This window comes from Hemicordylus capensis, chromosome 12 (genome assembly GCF_027244095.1).
Source record: "Hemicordylus capensis ecotype Gifberg chromosome 12, rHemCap1.1.pri, whole genome shotgun sequence".
NCBI lineage: Eukaryota > Metazoa > Chordata > Lepidosauria > Squamata > Cordylidae > Hemicordylus > Hemicordylus capensis.
The window spans coordinates 9,153,699-9,178,215 of NC_069668.1; the positions used below are offsets into that span (position 1 = coordinate 9,153,699).

A 24,517-nucleotide genomic window follows, 5' to 3' on the forward strand; every position below is an offset into this window, starting at 1 on the left:
AAATTTGCTGGATGCACTACTTTTTACACCAGAACATGTTATGGGGAAAGGTTTAAATGGTTTGTTTAAAAAAACAACTTTTTAGCAGAAATGCTGAATATAGTGATCATATTTTAGCTGCTATAGTTCCCAACAGATTTTTAACAATCGATCGTTGTCAATAATGCAAAAACCACATCATGCCCAAGAGAAGCAGAAGCTCTTTCTCAGATTCAGATTTTCTATGATTCAAGTTCACCATGTCTGGTAATTATTTCACTAAAGGGAATAACTGAAATCCTGAATGAAGTTGAAATCCTATAGATTTCAAAATGTTTTTTACTGCCCTTTTGCAAACACATTAATAAAAGATACTAGGACATACATTCCTTTAATTTTTCTATACATGTAATCTACGCAAAATGGCTTTGCCTGGTGACCTAGAGATGTGAAAGCCTGAGAAAAACCCAAGGGGGGGGCACCCCGGGAAAATGTCTTCCCCCCCCCACCCCAGGCTTTCAGATCAACAACAGGCCTCACCAACTAGTAATAAACAAACTGTGCTGCAACATCCACACCAAGGAGAAATTACTCCACAACACAAGATGAGGTAGTAGCAAACTTAGACGTTTCATTGTTTCCCTGCTCTTAAAAAAAAAAAATTATTACAAAATAGCCCTCTGCAGCCCTCCTTCCCCCCAGATATAGGCAACAGGAACAGCAGTTGCAACTGAAAGGAAGGGTGTGTCCATGCTATTCCCCAGCCTTCCAATTGCCCTGCTGAGCAAAGGATGGTTTTGCACTCGTCGGCAGCCGCAGCTCGAGTACCCCGGAAACACTCGAGGCCCCTGGCGAGCTGTGGGTGGATCTAAAACATTCTAAGAAGAGTTGCCCCCACCTGTTTGCATTTCACCAGGGTGCATCTTCCAGTCACTCCTTTGCACCCCAATGGAAGTCTTCTGTAGGGTTGGGAGAGAGACTCCTACCTGAAACCTTGGAAAGCCACTGCCAGTCAGTGCTGGCAATACTAAGCTGGATGGATCAATGGTCTGACTTGATCTAAGGCAGCTTCCTAGGTCTCAAGATATTTAAGGATATAGAATGTTCCGTGGGGGTGGAGGTTGGACAATAGCTCAGTGACAAAGCATCTGCTTGGGATGCCGAAGGTCCCAAGTTGAATCCCTTGGTAGCATCTCTAGGAAGGGCTGGGAGAGACTCCTGCCTGAAACCAGTCTGCTGCCAGTCAGAGCAGACAGTACTGAGCTGGGTGGACCAATGGCCTGACTCAGTAGGTAGGTAGCAGCTTCTTAGGGGATTAAGCCATAGCTCAGTGGAAGAGCATCTGCTTTGTGTGCAAGAGGTCCTCAGTTCACTCTCAGGCAGCATCTCCAGGTAGACTTGGGAGAAACCCCTGCCTGCAGCCTTGGAGAAGCCACAGCCAGTCAGTGTAGACAATACTGAGCTAGACGGACCTATGGTCAGACTCGATATAAGGCCGCTTCCGGAGTTCCTAACTGCTGCTTTGGCCACGGCCATTCCAGATTTCTCTTTGCGCAGCTTCTAAGAAGGTTTCTCTGTGTCCCTCAAAAGCTCTTGACCAAAAACCTTGAAGGAGCCCAGTAAATCCCTCGAAGGGATGAAACAAAATCCAGTGCATAGAAAAGCGAGTTCAGCAGGTGTTTACTCAGGGCCAGAATGATTTAAAAAAGAAAAAAAAACACACACACACACCCAAAGCAAGACAAGATCATCGGCAGCGTCTTAAAGAAGAAGGAAGAGAAGAACGGTCCGTGTTGGGGCTGCAAATCCTGCAATAAATACCCAAGAGGGGTTTTTTACTAAAGCAAATGCTCCTGTCATTTCGATCCACCCATCTCCATTTTCATGCCAAACAGCGCATGTGAGAAAACACTAGACCAGTAGTTGCCAGCTGGGGGTCTCCAGATGTTAAATTTTAGCTGGGGGTGATGGTAGTTCAGCAACAACTGGAGGCCCTCAGGTTGGGAACCACTGCACAAGACTAAAGGTCAAGCCAAATATGATTGAATATATCTTGCCTAGAGATGTGAAGGCCTGGGGAGAAAAGTTGGTTGGCGGGGCTGGAAAAAGATAATCCAGGTTTTTTCCGTCCATCCCCCAAATGGCTTCCCCCCAGGCGTTCACATCTCTACTCTTGCCTCTCTCTCTCTTTTTAAAATAACTTGCACTCTGCAATTAGGGAGGAGAGCTGGCCTTGAGGTAGCCAGCATGAATTGCCTCCTTTGTTAAGCAGGGTCTACTGTGGTTTGCATTTGAATAGGAGAGTGTGTGTGTGTGTGTGTGTGTGTGTGTGTGTGTGTGTGTGCGCGCGCGCGCGTGTGTGTGTGCGCATGCACGCGCTCTGTAAGATATTCCCCTCAGGGGATGGGGCAGCTCAGGGAAGAGCAGCTGCCTGCTTGCATGAAGAAGGTTCCAAGTCCCTTCCAAACAACTCCAAAGTAGGGCTGAGAGAGATTCCTGCCTGCATCCTGGGAGAAGCTGCTGCCAGTCTGTGCAGACAATACTGAGCCAGATGGACCAAGGGTCTGACTCAGTATGTGGCAGTTTCCTGGGTTTCTGTGACCAGGTCAGGTTGGAATGTCAGCTCTCACAGGAGATATTCCTGGAGAATCCTCTGCAACAACCCCAATATTTTGCTCAAGATCATGCCATTAAGACCCCCAGGCTTGCTTTCAAGAGTCACCTCGAGACCAATACCAATTCCTGGAAACTGCAGGCTGATCATGGAGAGAGTTGGCAACCTTCTCCTAATGTAGATATTTCCCTACTTTGGCTTCTTGATTTCTCTTCCCCCCCACCCCCACAATGGGCCAAAGTGGGTTACCTCCAAGGGGTGATGTACAAGCAGTCTTCAAATATCTGAAGGGCTGTCACCTAGAAAAAGAAGTGGACCTATTCTCTGTTGGTCCTGAGGGCAGGACTAGAACCCAGGGCTTGAAATGACAAGGCTATATTCAGAATCCAGACACCAGGAGGAATTTCCTGACTGTATGATGGTGGAGCAGCCTGCCTGATGCCCTGGTGGGCAGTCCCTCTCGAGAAGTTTTCAAAGAGAGGCCGGACAGTGATCGGTCAGGGACACCTCGGCAGTTTCCTGTACTGGCTGGGGTTTGACTAGATGACCTCTAAGTTCCCTTCCATGAACGTTTTTATTTTATTTTATTTTATTTTATTTTATTTCATTTTAAATCATCACTTACAGTTTAACTGTAAATCCTTCTCCTTCTCTGGCAAGTTGCTGCTGTTGGAACTTTTTTCCTGAGAAAGTTTTGAGAGAGAGAGAGAGAGAGAGAGAGAGAGAGAGAGAGAGAGAGAGAAGGGGGTTGTGGTTGTTGGGAGATTTGGTTTACTTTACTATAATGATCAACCACAGGTGCTACATTTTACATATCTAGCATGAGCAACAAGATCCAAGTCCCCACTCAGCCACGCCAGAACGTACGGGGGTGACACAGGGCCACTCACTGCCTCGGCCTAGCCTACTTCCTAGGGTTGTTGTGAGGACAAACAAGGAGACTGTATATCCAAATCCCACTTTTTGGGCACGGGCCACCAAGTCATGGCTCAAACTGCAGAGGCCTGCAGAGTGATCCTGGGCATGAGACCAGAGGGTCCCTCCCTGGTCTGTTTCCGTTTCCCACGGCTGAAACCTTGGAGGGCCTGGGGGTGACGCCTACTCACCGCTTTGAAAGAGTCCTGCTCTGCGTACTTGAACTTCTTCTGCTTGTAGTAGTTGCGCCTGGGCAGGAAATGCAGCAGAAGCAAGTCGCAGAGGACCGAGGCCTGTAGTCCCAAAGAAGGCGGCGGGGAGAGAGGGAGAGAGCACACAGGCTGGTTTTAGGAAGGAGGGGAGACTCCGATCTCCGCTTCGAAGGCTAGTGCTGGAGCCGTGCTCCAGGACACAGAGCAATATCCAACCCATGCTCCAAGACACAGTGTTGGATCCATACGGCAGGGGCATAGCTAGGGAAGAGGGGGCCCGTGTTTGTCCCTCTCCATGGTGGCCCCTCGGAGCGAGGGAGATAATGAAGAAAAGAGGGAGGGGTGAACATCAGAACGGCCCTGCTGGATCAGGCCCAAGGAGGCCCATCTAGGCCAGCATCCTGTTCCACACAGTGGCCCACCAGATGCCCCTGAGGAGCCCACAGGCAAGAGGTGATGAGTGCATGCCCTCTCTCCTGCTGTTGCTCCCCTGCAACTGGTATTGAGAGGCAGCTTGCCTCTGAGGCTGGAGGTGGCCCACAGCCACTGGACTAGTAGCTACTGATAGACCTCTCCTCCATTAATTTCTCCAAGCCACTTTTAAAGCCATCCAAGCTAGTGGTGATCCCGTGGCAAGGAATTCCATAGATTAATAATGTGTTGTGTGAAAAAGTCCTTCCTCTTGTCGGTCCTAAATTTCCCGGGGAGGGAAAGTCTTGGGGAGGGAAGTGGTACACATCACTAACTAGGCAAGGTTAAAAACTGAACTGATGTATTAGAAAGGGTTGGGAGAAAGACCCAAGGGGGTTGAGTGTGGCATGAAATGCCCAGCTAAAAAAAGCCCTATAAAAAGATCCCAACGGTGGCTGCTGGAGAGGTGGGCTGCACCACATCTTAAAAAGGACATTGTAGAACTGGAGAAGGTGCAGAAGAGGGCAACCAAGATGGTCAGGGGCCTAGAGCACCTTCCTTAGGAGGCAAGGCTACAACACCTGGGGCTTCCTAGTTTAGAAAAAAGGCGACTGCGGGGAGACAGGATAGAGGTCTATAAAATCATGCATGGCGTAGAGAAAGTGGAGAGAGAGAGATTCTTCTCCCTCTCACATAACACTAGAACCAGGGGTCATCCCATGAAATTGATTGCTGGGAAACCTAGGACCAACAAACAGAAGTACTTTTTCACACAACACATAAATCCACTTGTGGAATTCTCTGCCACAAGATGTGGTGACAGCCAACAACCTGGATGGCTTTAAGAAGGGATTTGATAACTTCGTGGAGAAGAGGTCTATCAATGGCTACTAGTCGGAGGGCTGTGGGCCACCTCCAGCCTCAGAGGCAGGATGCCTCTGAGTCCCAGTTGCAGGGGAGTAACAGCAGGAGAGAGGGCCTGCCTTCACCTCTTTCCTGCGGACTTCTCAGGGGCATCTGGTGGGCCACTGTGCGAAACAGGATGCTGGACTAGATGGGCCTCCTTGGGCCTGATCCAGCAGGTCTGTTCTTATGTTCTTAACAAGCATGAATTGTCCCCTTTGCCAAACAGGGTCCACCTTGGTTTGCTTTTGGATGGGAGGCTACATGTGAGCGCTGTAAGGGATTCCCTTAAGCAGATGGGGCTGTAGCTCAGCAGAAGAGCAGCTGCTTTGCATTCAGAAGGTCCCAGGCGCAATCCCTGGCTGGCAGCATCTCCAGGTAGGGCTGGGAGAGACTCCTGCCTGAAATCTTGGAGAGCTGCTGCCAGTCAGAGTAGAAAGTTCTGAGCTAGATGGACCAAGGGTCTCACTCTGTATAAGGCAGCTTCCTGTGTTCCTGTGACAGATGTCCAGAGCAGACACAAGGCAGCTGGACAGTGCGTCGTTTAATTTGCATAATGTGCACAATATGCAGATGATTTGCATAGTATGCAAATCAGGCCATCCAGATTTAGGAAGCTTGAATATGGCAACCCCACTTTCACACAGAGCAGCTGTGAGTACCCAGTCGAACTCTGGCCCTTCTGAGACCCCTGATGAAAGCCCCTAGAACTTTTGCCATCACCCCTGGGACCTTGGGAGCAGAGATAATGCTATTAAGCAATTAGCCACGATAGAACTTCCATGTACAAAGACAGTCTACCTCCTTGTGCCAGGTACTGACAGTGAAGGCTATTGCCTTCATGACATGGTTGTAGGTTTCTTGGAGGCCTCTGGGTGGTCCCTGCAGGAAACCGGATGCCGGGCAAGATGTCCCCTTGGTCTGATCTGGCAAGGCTCTTCTTATGTTCACACTTACAACCTGAATTGTAAAGTCCTGTGAGGACTGTACCACCTCCCCTTTCAGAACATTGAAGATCAGCTTTGAGAATATCCAAATGGGTCCTTACCACTCCAAAAATGCCAATGCCCGAGCCTATGGTGGTCATCGTTGGGATAATGTCAAATTTTCCAGCCTGGAGATAATCAGAGGACACAAGAAAGTGATTGACTGATACTGAAAAGCCGGCGGGGAGTGCTCCAACATGGAGTGGAGGCTGACACATACAGGGTAGAGTCACCAGAGGGTGGGCCATTCATGTTTAGCCATTCTAACTTTATTGATACAACAGCGCCCCCTTTCTTTCTTCCCAAACCTGACCATTTAATATATACACACTTTCAGGTACCAAACACAGTAATATTCAAAACTCTGAATAAAATTGTTCCCCGTGTAGGGCTTGCAAATGGAAAAGAGGACAAGCTTCCTGTCCCTTTAAGAGAGGCACAGAAGAGGGGATTGCATTCGAGGTGGCTTGTCATGCAAGGGAGAGGAAAGCTGCATCTGCTGAAATTCCCTCTTCTGTGCCTCTCTTAAAGGGACAGGAGGTCTGTCCTCTTTGTCATGTGGCAGCTCTACTCCCACGATCCCAAACCAGTACATCCTTCGGCCCATTCAGGAAAACCTTCCATCCATAACTGACCTCATCCCTTCCCAACTGGCCACTCGGCAAATTCTGGATTTCCATATCAGGCTATCCAAAGTCTAGCAGAGTTAAATGGACAATATTGAAGTGCACCAAACAGTATTGCGTGCTTATTTATCTGTGAGGGGTGGAAGGTATTGCTTTGCTAAGATCTGGCCTGTCCAGCTTGTGACCCACCAAGCTAAGCACGGCCCACTAGCCATGAGTGGCCACATATCAGAGCTTGATCAAATGCCTGGTTTTAGCTGCCTGCCTGGGACAGCAAAGATAGGATGTTGGTTGAGCACCTAAGAGGCTGCTTTAGTCCCTGGGCTGTCTGCTAGACAGCCCTAGGCAGTTACCTAGGGCCCAAGTGTATATATTTATTGTTATATACCGCCTATCATTAAAACAATCCCAAGGCGGATCACAGAAAAATTAACATAAGACTATAAAAATACACAATTAAAAAATATTAATCTAAAATATAAAAACAGGAATCTGACTAAAGATTTAAAATACAAGCTTAAAATAACCATACAAAATACAATATACAAAGAATCAGCAGTAGAGAAGATCATATTACAGCCTGGATAAAAAGCCAAGATATAACACGCTTCTAAAAACTGTGATGGGATGAATAGCCACTGGGAGAGCATTCCAGAGTCTGGGGGCAGCAACAGAGAAGGCCCTGTCCCGAGCGCACGACAGCCGAACCTCCCTCATTGTCAGCACCCGGAGCAGAGTCCCCTCAGATGACCTTGTCAAGCGGCCAGCAACCCTCGGAAACAGGCGGCCCCACAGGTATCCTGGGCCCATACTGTTAAGGGCTTTAACAGTCAAAACCAGCACCTTGAATTGGACCCAGAAACAAACTGGCAGCCAGTGCAGCTCTTTCAAAATGGGTGTGATGTGATCCCAGCGGGCAGCTCCAGAGAAAATCCTAGCTGCTGCATTTTGCCCTAGCTGCAGTTTCTGAATATTCTTCAAGGGCAACCTCACGGAGAGCGCATTACAGTAATCCAGCTGTGGCGTGACATTGTAACTGTGGCCAGATCTGCCTTTTCGAGAAAGGGACGCAGCTGGCACACTAGGCGAAGCCGTGCATAGGTTATGAAATTAGCCACCGCCTCCACCTGAGCTTCCAAAAGCGGAGCTGGGTCCAGCAATACCCCCAAGCTGCGTACTTGCTCCTTCAAGGGGAGTGCAACCCCATCCAGATCCGGTAGAATCTTCTCATCCCAATTGGCTCTCCTGCTGACCAACACTACCTCCATCTTGTCCGGATTCAGTCTCCGTTTATTAGCCCACATCCAACCCATCACGGCCTCCAGCCCCCGATTCAGGACATCTACTGCCTCCCTAGGATCAGGTGACAAGGAGAGATAGAGCTGAGTGTCATCCGCATATTGCTGACAACTCAGTCCAAGTCCCCGGATGACCTCTCCCAGCAGTTTCATGTAGATGTCGAACAGCATGGGGGACAAGACCGAACCCTGCAGGACCCCCACAGGCCAATGGCCATGGAGCCGAGCAGTAGTCCCCCAACACCACCTTCTGGATCCTCCCCCCAAGAAAAGATCGGAGCCACTCCAAAGCAGTGCCTCCGACTCCCATACTCGAGAGGTGGCCCAGAAGGATACCATGGTCGATGGTATCGAACGCCGCTGAGAGGTCCAGCAGAACCAACAGGGACGCACTCCCCTGTCTAGTTCCCGGCGTAGGTCATCCACTAGAGCGACCAAGGCAGTCTCAGTCCCATACCCGGGGCGGAAGCCAGATTGAAAAGGGTCCAGATAATCCGTATCATGCAAGACCCTCTGCAGCTGGGACGCCACCACATGCTCTATCACCTTGCCCCAAAAGGGAAGGTTAGAGACCAGTCTATAGTTGGCCAGGTTGGAGGGATCAAGGGAGGGCTTTTTAAATAATGGTTTTACCATCGCCTTCTTGAGGGAGGCATACGGAGTTCTTGAGGGATGCATACAGAGTGCCAAAATATAGCACTGCCACTTATTCTCTCCCTCCCTCTTGTATTGCACCCCTGAAGTACTGCACAGTGGTGGAAGAATGGAAGATATAATCCTGCTCCCTGCTCCCCAAAGACACAGCCTTCTTTGCCCCTTGCGTCGCAGAGCCCAAGAAACAGCTAGTCTCAGAAACTGCTTTCTCTCTCTCTCTTGGAGACAAATTGCCTGCCTCAACATTCATTTCCAAGAAGAAATGGTCTCAGGCTGGATTTCCCAATTAACAGCAGCCTCTTCATCTCTGAAGTGTTAGAGTGCTGCTTCCCTAACAGACACGGAACTCTCTCCCACTGGATCCTCAAACCAGTGCATGCTAGTCGTTCCCTGGTCATCAGGGCACTTTCCAGATTAGCTTCTTAACAGCGGTAAAATGCTTCTGTTCAGGTAAATCACATTCAAAATATAAATAGCAAAGTGCCCAGCAGGGGGAGCAGTCTCATGAAAACTAACAACCCGAAAAAAGCAACTTTTTTACGCTGGATATATGACTTTATAGCACAATATTGCAGCGATTAAATTCAAAACAAGGCACTGGGAATATGAACAGCACCCTGATGTCTGAGTAGGGACTGTGGTGTCACAACACAAGACATGCGGAAGCACACTTCAGAGATACGTTGTGACCCCGTTGCAGGGTCTAATCTAGAAAGCGCCCTGTGCAGGCTGTTCATTCGACCTCACGAATGAGCAGTCTTTGGGGCTCAAGTTAAAGATGGGACTCCGTACTTCTCGATGGGGGCTGGTGCGTTTGCCAGATTGGCAACCGTGTAATAGGGCTGGACTTGATGGGGCCTAGAGGGTCAATTATTGCTCAAACCTGTCACAAGGAACATTTTGGGTAAGAGAATCCAGCCAACACAGACAAACAGCAAGGGACACAATCATTTCATCAGGTAAGCTTTACCTTTCCATTCACCAGAACGTCAAAGCGGATTCCGAACACCTTGTAGAGAGTCCTGAAATCTGTCCCGTTTTCTCTGTAATATTTGGCATACCTTTTAAAGCAGAAAGAGAGAGAGAGAGAGAGAGAGATGCATCAGAACACACACATCGAATGGCCAAATCCTCTCCCCCATTTCTGAATCCAAATTCCTTTCCCCCCCCCCAATGTTGTGCACACTCTATCACTTCTTTTCCATCTCTCGGGGCGGGGGGGGGTGCGGAGAAGCCACTGCATTTGTCCCCTGAGATGGTACCGAAGGCCAGAACTTGTGAGTCTGGCTCATGGTCTCAGATGGACATGCACAGAATTGCACCTAGGAAATTTTGGAGCCTGGACCTAAAGCCCTTTGGAGGGGCCCCCCCCCTCCTGCAAATTTAAGCATCAGCATGCTCAGCCGGGCGACCACACCACCCGGGACGGACTAAAGAGGCTGTGGAGGCCCTGGACTTCAGCCCCAAAATCCAGGCGTAAGAGTGCCTCTGGACATGCACAGCACTCTGTACAGAAACTGGAAATAAGAAGCAGAGCAACAGAAGATTTGCAGGTGCCACATCGGAAAGAAGACTGACTCATCCAGAATCCTAAATCCTGGAAGAAGTTTGGAGGAGAATTTCAGAAGCACCCCCAGCTTGACCCAGAAGCTCTCCAGGAGAGGAGAGCTGGTCTTGTGGTAGCAAGCATGACTTGTTCCCTTAGCTAAGCAGGGTCCACCCTGGCTTACATTTGAATGGGAGACTTGATGTGTGAGGACTGCCAGAAATTCCCCTCAGGGAATAGAGCCGCTCTGGGAAGAGCATCTAGGTTCCAAGTTCCCTCCCTGGCAGCATCTCCAAGATAGGGCTGAGAGAGACGCCTGACGCAACCTTGGAGAAGCCACTGCCAGCCTGGGTAGACAATGCTGAGCTAGATGGACCAAGGGTCTGACTCAGTATATGGCAGCTTCCTATGTTCCTTTGACTCCTGCCTCTCCCTAGGCAGCTGTCCACAGTGTTGACACCCAAACTTGGTACTACTGGAAGGCTAGAAGGGGTCAAACGGCAGTATTTATTTATCATATTTTTATACCACCTGATCTGTACATCTCTAGGCATAAGGGTCACCATACCTGAAGTTGAAGCCTGTAGAGATGTTGTTGGACTCATCATACAGCCCATGAAACTCGTACACCGGCACACAGTACCTCACAGGCCAGTCGAGGTCACAGTCCCAGCTGATGGTGATACCAACGATGCCACCCTGCCCAAGAAAAACCCTTTCAGTGAGTTGCACTCAGGAGATTTGTAGGGTGGCGGCTTGGTTATCCTGTAGACAAGGCTGGCCTGCCCATTAGGCATATGTACTGGGGCTGTGCACAATTGAAAATATTGAATCCGGACAGATCAGGTCAGACCCAGAACCACAGATGTCGGTTTGGGCCTTTTTGAACCCTTCAAATCAGGAACCCTTCAGTCCTGAATCGGGAAAACCACCGATCTTTTAAACTGGCAAACATCTCCATAGAAGTCTGTAAAGAAAGGCGCACAGGGGGCAGGGAATCGCTGGGGGGACGGGACTGCTAGCCCAGACTAGGTGGGTCTTAGCCTGATCCAGCAGGGCTGTTCTTAAGTTCTTAAGTATACACAATAATAATAGATTAGGTAGGTACCTGATAGGCCAACTTGGAAAAGTTCTGTCCAGAATCCTTCACTATGTTTCCCAGTTTAAACACGGGACACAGTGGATCTTTGACACGGTGATAGGTGCATTTTTTCAGAGAGGTCTTGGTGATGTTCTCAATGAGATTACGCCTGTCAAAAAAATTACGTTTTTAAAAAGTCCAGACCCAATTATTTATTTATTTTATTATTTACATTTCTATCCTGCTCTTCCTCCGAGGAGCTCAGAGTGGTGCACATGGCTATTTTTTGTCATCACAACAACTCTGTGAGGTAGGTTAGGCTGAGAGATATATGACTGGCCCAGTCACCCAGTGAGTTTAATGGTTGAATGGGGATTTGAACTCGGATCTTTCTGGTCTTAGTCCAACACTACCACTATGCTGTGAATGTGAATGCTATGCAAGCAAATAGGAAATCCCAGTATCCAATACAACACAATTTCCAGTTGGTGTCCCAATAAAAGGTTTTGGGGGTCTAGGATAAGGACCTTCATACAGAGTTGTCATTTCTAGGTCTGAAATGTCCATGCTGATGAGTTAGGAATAAGTTCTATAGTTTAATGTTATGATAATGTTGTTGAAAATATTGAATTGTTAACCTCATTCAGCTGTTATTTATTGCTGCTGCTGCTTCTCTGGGAGTTGAATTGTGATACAGTCATTCCTCACTAACTGCGAGGCTTCCGTTCCAGGAAAACCTCGCAGTTGGCAAATCTGTGGTTGACAAGCCATGAAATCAATGGCAAACGGGGTTGGGGGGGACTGCGGTTATGAAAAGACCGCGAAGTAAAGTTAAAAATAGGGGGAAAAATCCCTCCAAATCGCCATGATACAGTTAGAGTGAAGGGGAACCCCGAAAATCACCCCTGAGCCCCCCAATTGTGAAAAGAACCCCCAAATTGCCAAAAATTCCCACCAAATTATGGATATTTGGGTCATGGTTGGCGAGAACTGCCACAGTTTCCCAGTCATGCATACTTAAAACTGCAATTGGGAAACCTGTGGTTGGCAAGGGATGACTGTATTGCATTGCCATTTATTGTTAAATTGCAATTGAATTAGTTTGGCTTTTGGGCAGGAAGATAGCGGTTCCTTTGGGGCAAGGAGGAACGGCCTGTGCACTTGCTTCTGTGCCTTTATCTTGTGCCATTTATAGTCAGGTGATTGTAAAGACAAATAACTGGAAAGGACCCTCTAAAGGTTTAGCTTGTGCTTTCCCACCAGTGTGGGATTGAGGAGAGTAAACAAGCAGAATAGTGGCAATGAAATGCACACTTTAAAAAAAATGGTCAGAACCTCTGTCTTTCATTGTCACAACGACCTTTTGCTTACCTGGAGACCTTAAATCTGGGGAAAGTGATGCTGTTCTTAATCAAGACAGTGAAGTTTTCGGCAGCTAGGAGCAGAGGTGGCCTGTAAGACAGAAGCAATTGTGCTTACGTGTAAAGACACTGATGTTCACAGGCCAAGGGGAGGACCCTCCATCTCTCCCCATCTGCCAAATTCAGGAATTCAGTGGTGTTACTTGTTATGGGTGAGCTCCCCTCAGCTTGCCTCGGAAATAATTTGGTTTTTCCAAGCATTTTTGGAGAACCTTCAGAAAGAACTCAGTATTTCCTTCAAGAAGTCAAAGAAAACACAGAATGTAGGAGCAATTGCTCACACCTCTACCACAAGTTTCCAGCACCCTTTGCCCTCTTCACTCATGTGCTTGCAATGGAGGCAAGTAGGAGAAAGGCCTGTCCCCTTCTCTCTGATGCCCGGTACAGTTGGACCTGGGAAACATAGTTTTCTCAAGGGCTGCTGACATCCACACGAACCCTTGAGAAGACTACATTTCCCAGGACTACTTATGGCCAGTGCACTACATAACAATGCTGCTGGTGCCAGAGAATAAAGGGATATATACTAAGCAACTCCAACTTTTTGGCTAGGCTGGCAGTCTGCAGGAAGGCAGTTCAAAAAGGTAAGGCAATCTATGAGCAGCTTGTTCCAACAAATGCATTTCTCCTGCTAAGGAGCCAGACCAGACAGGACCTTACAGGCTCCTCTTGTCACCTGAACCTGATTGGGCCCAGCTGGGACCCCCTGGCCAACCTCAGTTGAGACAGCAATTACCTCCGTCTGCTAGCTGCCGTGGTAGCCTACCAGTACTATGAATACTTATATACTGCTTTTCACCAAACGTCCTACATAGCAAAATAAATAATAAGATGGTTCCCTGCCTCAAAAGGGAACTCCCATAATCTAAAATGAAATACAACGAAGACATCAGCAACAGCCACTGGAGGGATGCTTTGCTGGTGTTGGACAGGGACAGTTGCTCCCCCTCTGCTAAATATCAGACAATCACCACTTTTAAAAGGTACCTCTTTGCTCAGTTAGCATGGGTGGGCCCTGCTTAGCAAAGAGGGCAATTCATGCTTGCTTCAACCAGACTAGCTTTCCTCTGCTTGTTGGACTGTAACTCCCCATCCCATCACCCCCAGCCACAGGGGCCAATAGTCAGGGAAGATGGGAGTTGTAGTTCCAAAGTTGTGCATCCCTAGTTTAGAGAGTCAAGTGACTGCACCTCGCTGAGCGAGTCCTTGGTTCCGGACCCCTTACACTAGGGATTCTCAATCTTGGGCCCCCAGATGTTGTTGGACTTCCAGCTCCCATAATCCCCAATCCAAGGCCACTGGGGCTGGGGATTATGGGAGTTGAAGTCCAACAACATATGGGGGCCCAAGGTTGAGAATCCCTGCCTTACACCATTCCTCAGAAGGTGGATGCCTTCGGACTGTTGCCAGCTACTCCTGTATCCCTGTTCTGCAAAGATGCCCCCTTTCTCCCTCCTTAGACAAAGCTACGAGATGGGAAATTGCTGCGGTTAGGATATGAGAAGCCCTCTTCTTACTCTGGAACCTCGTCATCGATCTCCACTGGACACCAACCAAACATCTCACAGGTCTTCTGCATACTGCTAAAATTCACGCACTTCCCAGTCATGATCCCTGGAGAAAACATGCAGCACAGAGTCCATTTCAGAGAAGACGACCGTGCAAAGGACCAGCTGACATGGTCCAGGACGCAGACCTTTCTTGCTACCAGGAGGAGGAGCCCAATGACACAGAGGATGGGGAAAACTGGGATCAGGGACCACCCCCGAGAGACCCAAAAACTACACGCATTGCTGTGCCACATCTGGGATCTGCAGGATACTATGGAACTGGAAAAGGAGCAGAAGAGGGCAACCAAGATGATCAGGGCCCTAGAGTGCCTTCCTTATGAGGCAAGGCTACAACACCTGAAGCTTTTTAGTTTGGAAAAAAGGTGACAGAGGGAAGATATGACAGAGGTTTATAAAATCATGCACGGTGTAAAGAGAGTGGACTGGCAGAAGCTCATCTCCCTCTTGCACAACACTAGAACCAAGGGTCGCCCCATGAAACGGTTTGCCAGGAAATTTAGGATGGCCAGAAGGAAGTGCTTTTTCACACAGCACGTAATAAATCTGTGGAATTCTCTGCCGCAGGATGCAGCAGAGGCCAAGCAGGCCACCAGCTTGGATTGCTTCAAACAGAACGTAGACAAATTCATGGAGGAGAGGTCTATCAATGGCTACCAGTCTGGATGGCTATAGGCCACCTCCGGGCTCAGAGGCAGGATGGCTCTGAATCCCAGTTGCAGGGGAGCCACAGCAGCAGGAGAGAGGGCAGGCCCTCATCTCTTGCCTGTGGGCTTCCCAGAGGCATCTGGTGGGCCACCGTGGGAGACAGGATGCTGGACTGGATGGGCTTGGGCCTGATCCGTAAGGGCAGCTTCTAAAGTATTTGCAACAAGGGCCCTCTGTTTTCATTATTTCTTGCCCACCTTGGCCCTGACGGTGGTAAGTGCCTCCAGTACATTGACTGTCATTATCACACACTCCTGTTTCAGGATGCTGAGGAGAGAGAAAGGAGAGAAAGTCCAAGCTTGTTTCTGGTATGTTACTTGTCACAGAGGAAAAGAGAGCAAAGCGTGGAGGTGGATTTTCCTTTAGCATCAAAACCTTCTATCTAGGATCTCAAGTTTTGTTTCCTCCTGCATATGGTGGTGATTCACCAACGCCCTTTCTCCAGAATTTTCTAACAGAAAGGAAGGAAGGAAAATGGAGGGGAAATGAGAATGAAGAGAGAAAGAGAGAGAGAGAGAGAGCCCACACACGAAGGGGATAAGACAGACGGAGAGGAAGGAAGAAACATGAAGGTGCCTTGAAAATAAGGGAAAGTTTAAATGAAGGCTCTTGTAGACCTTTCATATGGTTATGAAGAAAGAAAGAAAATACAGTATTCATTTTTATGTTATACTTTTGTGTTCTTTTTCTTCTCTCTTTTTTAAAAGACCAACTTCCTTTTTCAGTGCCATAGAACCAACTGCACAAGAACAGTTTCCGTTGCACTTTTATTTATTTTTTTGGCATTGCATAAAACTTGTCCAGCTGCACATTATAATAAACTTTGCAATTGAAAGTTTAGTAATATGCAGATTTCTTTACCAATCAATGAGCTTGTTAAAATGCAGATCATTAATGTACTAAAGCCAGTCTGGTATAGTGGTTAGAGTGTTGGACTAGGACCGAGGAGACCCGAGTTCAAATCCCCATTCAGCCATGAAACTCACTGGGCAACTCTGGGCCAGTCACACACCTCTCAGCCTGACCTACCTCACAGGGTTGTTGTGAGGTTAAACATGACTATGTACACTGCTCTGGGCTCCTTGGAGGAAGAGCGGGATTGAAATATAATAGTGTAAATAAATAAAAGTCCTTTCATCAGCCACAAACTCTACCAGTCAGGGCAGAGCCTGTAGTCACAACCAGGATATACCAACCAGGATGTACCCCTCTGGCTCTGCAGAGAGAGGACTGCAGTCTGAAACTGTATCACAAGATAGCTTTAGTTGTTTAGGAACATAGGCTACATAGGAAGCTGCCTTTTACTGAGTCAGACCTTGGTACATCTAGCTCAGCATTGTCTGCACTGACTGGCAGCAGCTCTTCAAGGTTCCAGGCAGGAGTCTTTCCCAGCCCTACCTGGAGATGCTGCCAGGGATTGAATCTGGGACCTTCTGCATGCAAAGCAGATGCTCTTCCACCGAGCTGTGGCCTCATCCCCTAAGCGGAAGATCTTACAGCAGACAGTGCTCATATGTAGTCACCCATCCAGATAGAAACCAAGGCAAACTGCTTAGCAAAGGTTACAATCCATGCTCTCTACTGCAAGACAAAACAGATCACTTCTGTTTGCTGCAAAAAGAAGGAAGCTAAAGTTTTTTTAAAAAATGGTTAAGGAGATGAGAAATAAGATATTACCTCGGGACACGTTCCCTGTTTCTGACCACGGGTGATAATGAAGTTGGTCATTACCACAAACGAACTGTCCCCCTGAGGAACAGAACAGAGCAAACTTGGTGTCAGAAACTATCGGGTGGCATCAGCTTGACTTACTAATTTGAGATGTTTAGAATACAAAGGGATGCTACATTCCCTCCCCTGATGGAATTGTAGTCCAACAATTTCTGGAGAAGACGGGCTGGGCATTTGCTCTAGACAAACGGGAAAGCCAGAGAGAAGCTATCATCTTTTTTCCAACTTTCCTCACTGGCTGCTTCCAGTTCCTTACCTGAGGTGGGAAAACATAATCGGCGACATCCCAGATGTAGGGGCCCATCTCGCTGACATTTGTAAGGGTCAGCCCCTTGAGCTTCACAGAGACCGAGCTGATGGTGCCATCCCTAGACTGGTAACCTTTCTCGTAGAGGAAAACCCATCTACAGAAGAAGCGAGAAAGAACAGGTCATTAACAATGGCGAGGAATAATGACAATTGGTGCGGAGACTAGGGTGGGTCCCAACAATGAGACAATGTGAGATTCTGTGTGAATTCCAGCGTTCCAAGGAAAAACATCTGGAGATCTAGGCTTTGGTGGCGTTGCTGTTTACTGTGGTGAGTCTTGGTGAAATAATAGCCTCTCCTGAAGGCTTTACACACAGGGCTTTCCCCCCGAATCTCCTTCGGGAGAGAGTGTGTGCATTCACACACCAGCCAAACGTACCCCAAAGTCCCTTCGAGATCCTTGGACCCTCTCCACACACAAGCCAGCCTTTGTCTTGTGAATTCTAGCTTATCTATTTCCGGGTTTTAAAAATGCTGGTTTTAAGCTACTTTTTCTGAAAACGCCGGAGCAAATAGGGAGAGGCACTGACGTAGAATCATTAGCATGATAAGTAGGATACTCTCTTTAGAATTGCAGATGTAGCTCTTTAGTACTCTCTCTTCCTCTCCACCCCCACCATTGGCTAGAAGCAAAACACAAAGGCATGCCATGTGAACGTGCACCAAAACAAAACCCAAGAGCAGAGGGGAGGGGCTGCTTCCCTCAATGCCGTGAATATAATTCGAAGTGGCTTCGCTCAACATTTACCCTGCTGCTTGAAGCCATGTGCGAATAACTCCCTGGAAGTTTTTCACACCTGGCTTTTAGTGTGCATATCTCTGGAATGGAGGTGTGTGTTCACATAGCGGCCAAACTTACCCCAGTGTCCCTGTGAGCGATCAGGGAGCACTTCACACACAATTTGGGTTTTTCAGTTGTACTTTAGAATGTAGCCTGATTTATGTCCCCTGCTAACTGAGCAAAGGTGGTTCTCTTTATTTAATGGGGGAGAGCAACTGGCCATATCCATCCCTAGCACAGGATCCCTCCAGTGGCTGTTGCCGGTGTCCATTTTATGGGGAGACCCGAGTTCAAATCCCCATTCAGCCATGATACTAGCTGGGTGACTCTGGGCCAGTCACTTCTCTCTCAGCCTAACCTTCTTCACAGGGTTGTTGTGAGGAGAAACCTAAGTATGTAGTACCCCGCTCTGGGCTCCTTGGAGGAACAGTGGGATATAAAATGTAAAATAAAAATAAAAATAATAATAAATAATTAATGCCCACACACAGCACATGGGGGGAGGTTCGCCCTCTGCCGTTCATGCATCTTCAATCCACAGGACCCCACCAGAGTGTGACCCGTGAAAGGCAGGGCTCCCCATAGCATGGAACCTGGCCTGCATGCAGACGCTTTCCACATGTAGGCACACTGCAGACATGTGTCTGAATGTTTATGGAGAGGGTGGCATCTGCTCCCCACTGTGTAACATGTGTACGGAGGACAGCATTGGAGTTTGGAAGAGAGCTATCCTCTTTGCAACCAAGTTCAGCCAGAGAAGCTGGAAGAGCGTCTGAGAAGAATTACATCAAAAATAAATGAAAGTATCAATTGGAGGCAAGGCAGGAGGAAGCTTCCGGAGAAGGGGGACCGCTCCTTACTAAATAAGGACAGAGCACACCATAAATCACTTTGTAGGCTTCTTTTGCAAACCATGTTATTAACGTGATGACCAACTTTGATACATTTATTTAATGCAATTCTCATTTTATAGGGCTGGGTTAATCTCGGGCCACATTGGCTTAGCATGGGACTGAGATGAGTTCTGGAGCCAAACATTCCCTCAGTTTGCCAGAGTTCACGGGATCAATGATCACATTCTGCGGTGGGGAGGAACGCCAGATTTCTCTCCTTTTTTAGCCTAGTTTTTTAGCCTCCATCATCCTAGCCAGTCTTGGTTGCCAACCTGAAAAACAATGGCTCCTGGCCTTCTCTCCCCTCTCCGTGAACCAGGATTCTTGAAGCGCCTATTTTGATTATGATAGCACAAGGTAATTACAGCCAAAAGGAAACTTGATTCACCAGATTAAAAACAAAAACAAAACCTCACTCCCGGGAATGCTGATCTGACCCAAAGAGACTTCAGACCACATATGGCTTTTCATGCCCTCCAACATTTTGCAGATAGGAAGATGGTTGTAACACTCCTATTCTCAGATACGCCACTGGATCGAATCGAAGATGACTCGGAATTCAAGACAAGATCCTCTTAGAAAGTAGATATTAAATACAGGTTATACCTGAATTTACTCAAAAGGAACAGGATTCTGAAGTAAAGATGATCTCCTGGTTTCTATTATCAAAAAAAGTTGGAAAAACCCTAATCTTGGATTCAGGTGAATACACTATTCCCTCACTTTACTATTGTGCCTTTGACACAACTCCATACCCATGAGCCATGAGCCAGGCCCACAGATTTTGGCCATTGGTACCATCTCAGGGGACGAATGCTCATAGTGGTTTTTGGCAATGGCTACCCCCCGGGGTGGAAACAAAGAGGGGTAGCATTGCTGCTGTCTGTCTTATGTTTCTTTTTAGATTGTGAGCCCTTCAGGGACAGGGATAACCCTCTTATTTATTTGTTATTTCTCTGTGTAAACCACCCTGAGCGGTTTTTGGAAGGGTGCTATAGAAATCGAATGAATAAATAAATAAAATAAAATAAATTGCCACCTCAGTTGCTGAGGGGAAAACTTTGGCAGCGGAATAAGCAGCTTCAGAGGGCAATTAAATTGGGGCACTTAAGACTGGGCAAAGGTTCAACAGCTGATCCTAATCTCTCTCTCTCTCTCTCTCTCTCTCTCTCTCTCTCTCTTGCACAGACTTCCTCTAAGGAGCCCAGAGTTCTTGGCTTATATTTATATGTTCTTGGCTTATATTTATCCCAGGGGTGTAGCCACTATTGTGCCAACGGGTTCAAAGAAGCTGGGCCGCCAATGAAAAGGGCTGCCAAAGCCACGTGGCTTGGGTTCCAGAGGAGGCCAGAATGAACTCCCCCCTCGCACGCCTGGGCTGCCAAGAGCCCAGGCAAACTCTCTGTTGGTTATTTCAGGCCTCACCGGCTGCCTGATAGGACATTTTCCTCTTTCTCTCCCTCTCTGGAGGGAGAGAAATGGAAAAACGTCCTATCAGGCAGGTGGTGCTGCCTGAAATAACAAATGGAGAGTTCGTCCAGGTTCTCAGTAGCCCAGGTGGCGGGGGGGAGTTTGCTCTGGGCTCTGGCGCCCAAGCTATGCTCCTGTGCATGTGATGTCACATGCACAGGTGTATCTGGAGGGGGCCATCGAGCGTGGCCGGACCCAGGCCGTTGTTCGGCTGGCTCCACGGCTGATTTATCTTCACAACCATCCAGAAAGGTAGGAGAGGCTGAGAGAGAAGTGACTGGCCCAGAGTCACCCACTGAGTTTTATGGCTGAACAAGGATTTGAACTTAGGTCTCCATGGTCCTAGTCCAACGCTCTTAACTACTTATATGTGCTGGCTTATGAGGGTTATTCATGATGAACCTTTGTGCCACCTCTGGGTTATGGCGCGAGGGTTCCACCAATTGCCTTGTTTTAAAATTGTTGCTTGGAAACAGACAACGAGGAAGCCACCCGAGTTTTTAGGGGGAGAGAATTTCACACCTAGGGGCCACCACTTAGAAGGTCCTGCACTGCTTATCTAACCACCATACCCCCAGTGCGGTAGGACCGTGAGCAGCCAGGGACCCTGGCATCAGTCAGCTTGTATTCCTTGGCTCTGGAAGGGGCCTTGTCATCCAGCCTTGGCAAGGTGCCCTCTGCAGGAGATGCTCTCCAACAGAAATAAGTCCTCCTGGGAACGTCAGTGTTGATTTAGTTGGGTTTGGGGGTGGGTGGGGAGAGGCAGTTAACTTCATATTCTTGCTCTCTGAGCTTGCCAGGCTCTCATTCCCAGCCTCTGAGTAGTTGGCCTAGTCTGGCTGGACTACAAGCAGGAAATGACTGGAACATTTCTGCAAGTTCCCATCTTATAGGTTGTTTATTCAACCAAAGGCAAAGGACCCCAGATCGGGGCGAAGGGTCAAGTTAGCCGTCCCCTCGATGGAGCTGCATTCCTTATGCTTCCACTTCTCATTTTGTTTTGAAGCCAGGGAAGGCATCATGATCAAGATTTCAATGGATACCAGAAAGATCCTTGCCCACCCCACTGTGTCATCCGCCCATGGGCCCCCCACTTTCATGTCCGTTCACAGTTTGCCATCAAGCTGTAAGAACACTGGATGAGCCCAACCAAAGGTCTGTCTCACCTAGCATCCTGTTTCCAATAGGGGACAGCCAAAAAATGGGGAAGATCCCAAGTAAGGAATGAAGTTCACAATCCCAAGTAAGGCATGAAGGCCACAAAGTTTGCTTCCAGCAAGATTTCAGCGGATACAAAAAAAGTGAGTTATAGTTCGACAACATCTGGGGACGCAAGTTCGAGAACTCCTGACCTATGCAGTTGAAAGATGTATCCAGGGGCCATTCTGAGCTTATTAAGGTCTGTGTGCGGGCCTTTTAGAAGCGTTCTGATCCTGTGGGCCATGTGTAAATACCCCAGAGTGCGGCTTGCATTTTTGGCTGTCATAGTTTTACTACTGTTGCCTTTAGTTTTGTCACCGGCTGAAATATAATCTGCCATTTCTGAGGCTGCACAAGGCAAGCGGGAGGAGACATCTGGAAGCCGTCTCGTCCCGGGAAGCCGTCTTTGCTGCCAGGTCTCTGCCCTCTGCGTCTGGCCTTTGCTCCCTTCGGGAAAGACGGGTTGAGACGTGGGGAGACATATATAGCCTCTCTTTAAAAGCTAGCTCCCCCCCCCCCACCGCCCCGTTTCAGCAGCATGGGACTTAGTATACACAGAAAAAGAGCCATCTAGGGCTATCTTATTTTAAGAGGGCTAAGGGCATTTCCAGCTGGGTGAAAAAAGAGGAGAGGGGGAGAAATAGGATCCAAGAGCAACAATGGGCTGGACCAGAGACCGGATTGATGCCTATGTTGGTGGGCGAGCCACTGCCCATCTCCCTCCCTCCTCATCGCTCAGACCCCAAACAAGAGTCAGTCTTGCAGTAGCAAGCATAAGAACAGAACTTAAGAACAGCCCTGCTGGATCAGGCCCAAGGAAGCCCATCTAGTCCAGCATCCTGTTTCACACAGTGGCCCACCAGATGCTGCTGGGGAGCCCATAGGCAGGAGTTGAAAGGGGCATGCCCTCTCTCCTGCTGTGACTCCCCTGCAACTGGTACTCAGAGGCTTCCCTTTACAAAGCAGTGTTTGCCTTGGCTTGCATGGCTAGGTGTGAGCACCGTCTGCTGTAAGATATCCCCCCCCCCCCAGGAGATGGATCTGTAGCTCAGTGGAAGAACATCTGCTTTGCATGCAGAAGGTCCCAGGTTCGATCCCTGGCAGCATCTCCAGGTAGGGCTGGGAGAAACTCTTGTTCTCAAGTTCTTGCAACCCAAGTTCTCAAGTGGTTTACACAGTGGTTAGTCCATGACCAGGGAGCTCTAGGTACAAAACCACCACTCCGCTCTGAAGCTCACTGAATCAGACCCTTTCTCTCAGCCTGGCCTAGCTCGCAGAGTTGTTGGGAGGATAAAAGTGGGTAGTGGAGAGAGTTCTGAACGCTGCACTGAACTCCTTGGTGGAAAAGTTGGGTAAATGCATGATGCAGGGATGTCAGGCCCACTGAGCTGAGTTGAACGGCCCTTGAACAAGTCCTCTCTGCCATCACCACAGTTTTCTCCCTCTGCCACATGCCGGAGAGGTGTCATTGTCTTCCTATCTGCTAGGCCAGCAGCAGCCTTTTTCCTTCTCCCTGCCACTGCTGCCAAATATTTCTCTCTCTCTCCCCATCATAGACTACTTTCCTCCTCCTTCCTGTCCCCAGCAGTGGTGATATTTCTCCCACTCTCTCCCCATTCCAAGCTCTGCATGTCTCCCTATCTGCCAGCCCAGATGTCAGATGAGGGCAGAGGGAATAAGAAAGGGAGAGAAGAGAAGGAAGAGGAAGAAAGAAGGGTGAATGGAAGGGAAGGGAGAGGGGAAGAGGGGTTCTCCTTTCCTTGGGGCATGATTATTTATTTAGCATATTTTCATACCGCCCAAAACTTATGTCTCTGGCGGTTGCTTTGAAATTATTGATCTGATTATTGAGTGTTAAAAATCTGCTGAGAATAAAATATGTTTGTGTTCAGAATTTCTTCTAAAAATTCAAAAACAAAAAATATCAAATTTCACCTGAGCATATTCTGGTGTAAAAAGACAATTTCACCTGAGCATATTCTAGTGCCTTCTGCCAATTGAAATGGTGGCAAAAGGGAAGGAGAAAGAAGGGAGAGGAAAGAAGAAAAGGAGAGAGTGAGAGAAAGAGGGTGCACGAGGAGGGAGGCAGAAGGCAGCGGGTGCAAGAAGCTGGTGCAAAGCTGCTGGCGTCCCCCCAGAGGTGCATTGGAATCAAATCTGGCCCACCACCTGGTTAGAGTTTGGCACCCCTGGTCTAATTGATTATTGAAAGGTTGCTGGTTTTTGATTAATTACTCTCTCTCTCTCTCTCTCTTTGGTAATGAACCTGATTTCTTTAATGTTGCTATTTAGACTATTTAGACTAGTGAAGTCAAGGAGCATTGCTTCAATGCTTTGCATTGTTTCTTGTCATTAGCAGGAAACGGAGGCAGAAGAAGCATGGATTGTCATGACACTTACCCGATGATGTAAGCCAGGACCACTAGCTGGATCAGCCGGAAGGTAAGTCCTACCTTCTTATTCCGCACCAAAACCATTCGTGGCGTGTCATACTCAAAGAGGAAGGAGGAGATCTGCTCAGCACATTTATGCCCCATGGAGTGATGCAGGCCCCGTTTCTCCCGAGCACTGCAGGTAGAAAAATCTCCTGGCCGGTGCTTCAGACTTTGTTTGTGCAAGTTGGACAGACTTGCTGATGTTTCCTTTCCCTCCTGAGCTGTGCGCCTGCCTCTTTCCCCAGGAGAGGTTCGAGAGTTTTCTCTTCTCATCTTGGGTGTAGCAGTTTGTCTGATGTCTCCTTAGAAGGCGGCGGGTGGGTGGGGATGGGAAGTGGCTGTGGGGAAATGCATGAATAGACCAGCCTCAAACCACTGCCCATGAAAGCCGAATGACAGAAATTTGTGCTCAGACACTGCTTTGGAAAAACGTGATAAAAGAATGAGGAGCTAGTTAGGAGGATTGTTGGTGTCCAACATTTCATGGGAGAACCACAAAGATGTGTCACGGGGCACCTGGGGTTGGGGCCAACGTGCAGGGGTGGGTGGATTTCCCACCGCTTTCCCCCCATATCACAGCCCTGATCTAAAATCCCACCCACTCCAAACTGCTATTAGTTGTGAAAGGGAAAACATAGACACAAAATTGTGGCTCTAAGTTCCTTCCAAGAGCTTTTTTTAAAAGGGGAGGGGGCCTCAATATCAGTAGAGAAATCAGTCCTGGAGCAACAAGTTGAAAAATGCAGAAAATGATGAACATTTGTTTGTTTGTTTGT

The 24,517-nt window shown here is 48.2% G+C and overlaps 1 protein-coding gene across 1 annotated transcript; it reads right to left on the reverse strand.

Annotated features, from left to right (window-relative positions):
- Positions 1-1,075: 1,075 nt before the first annotated feature.
- On the reverse strand, positions 1,076-24,012 carry P2RX1 (purinergic receptor P2X 1). The gene is made up of 13 exons (XM_053275577.1): positions 23,707-24,012; positions 16,910-17,057; positions 16,600-16,671; positions 15,120-15,189; positions 14,164-14,260; positions 12,597-12,677; positions 11,253-11,394; positions 10,713-10,843; positions 9,569-9,659; positions 6,083-6,148; positions 3,700-3,801; positions 3,219-3,276; positions 1,076-1,787 (listed from the first exon to the last, which is right to left on the reverse strand). Coding segments are annotated over exons 1-13 (1,197 nt in total). The 5' UTR covers positions 23,844-24,012; the 3' UTR covers positions 1,076-1,785.
- Positions 24,013-24,517: the final 505 nt, after the last annotated feature.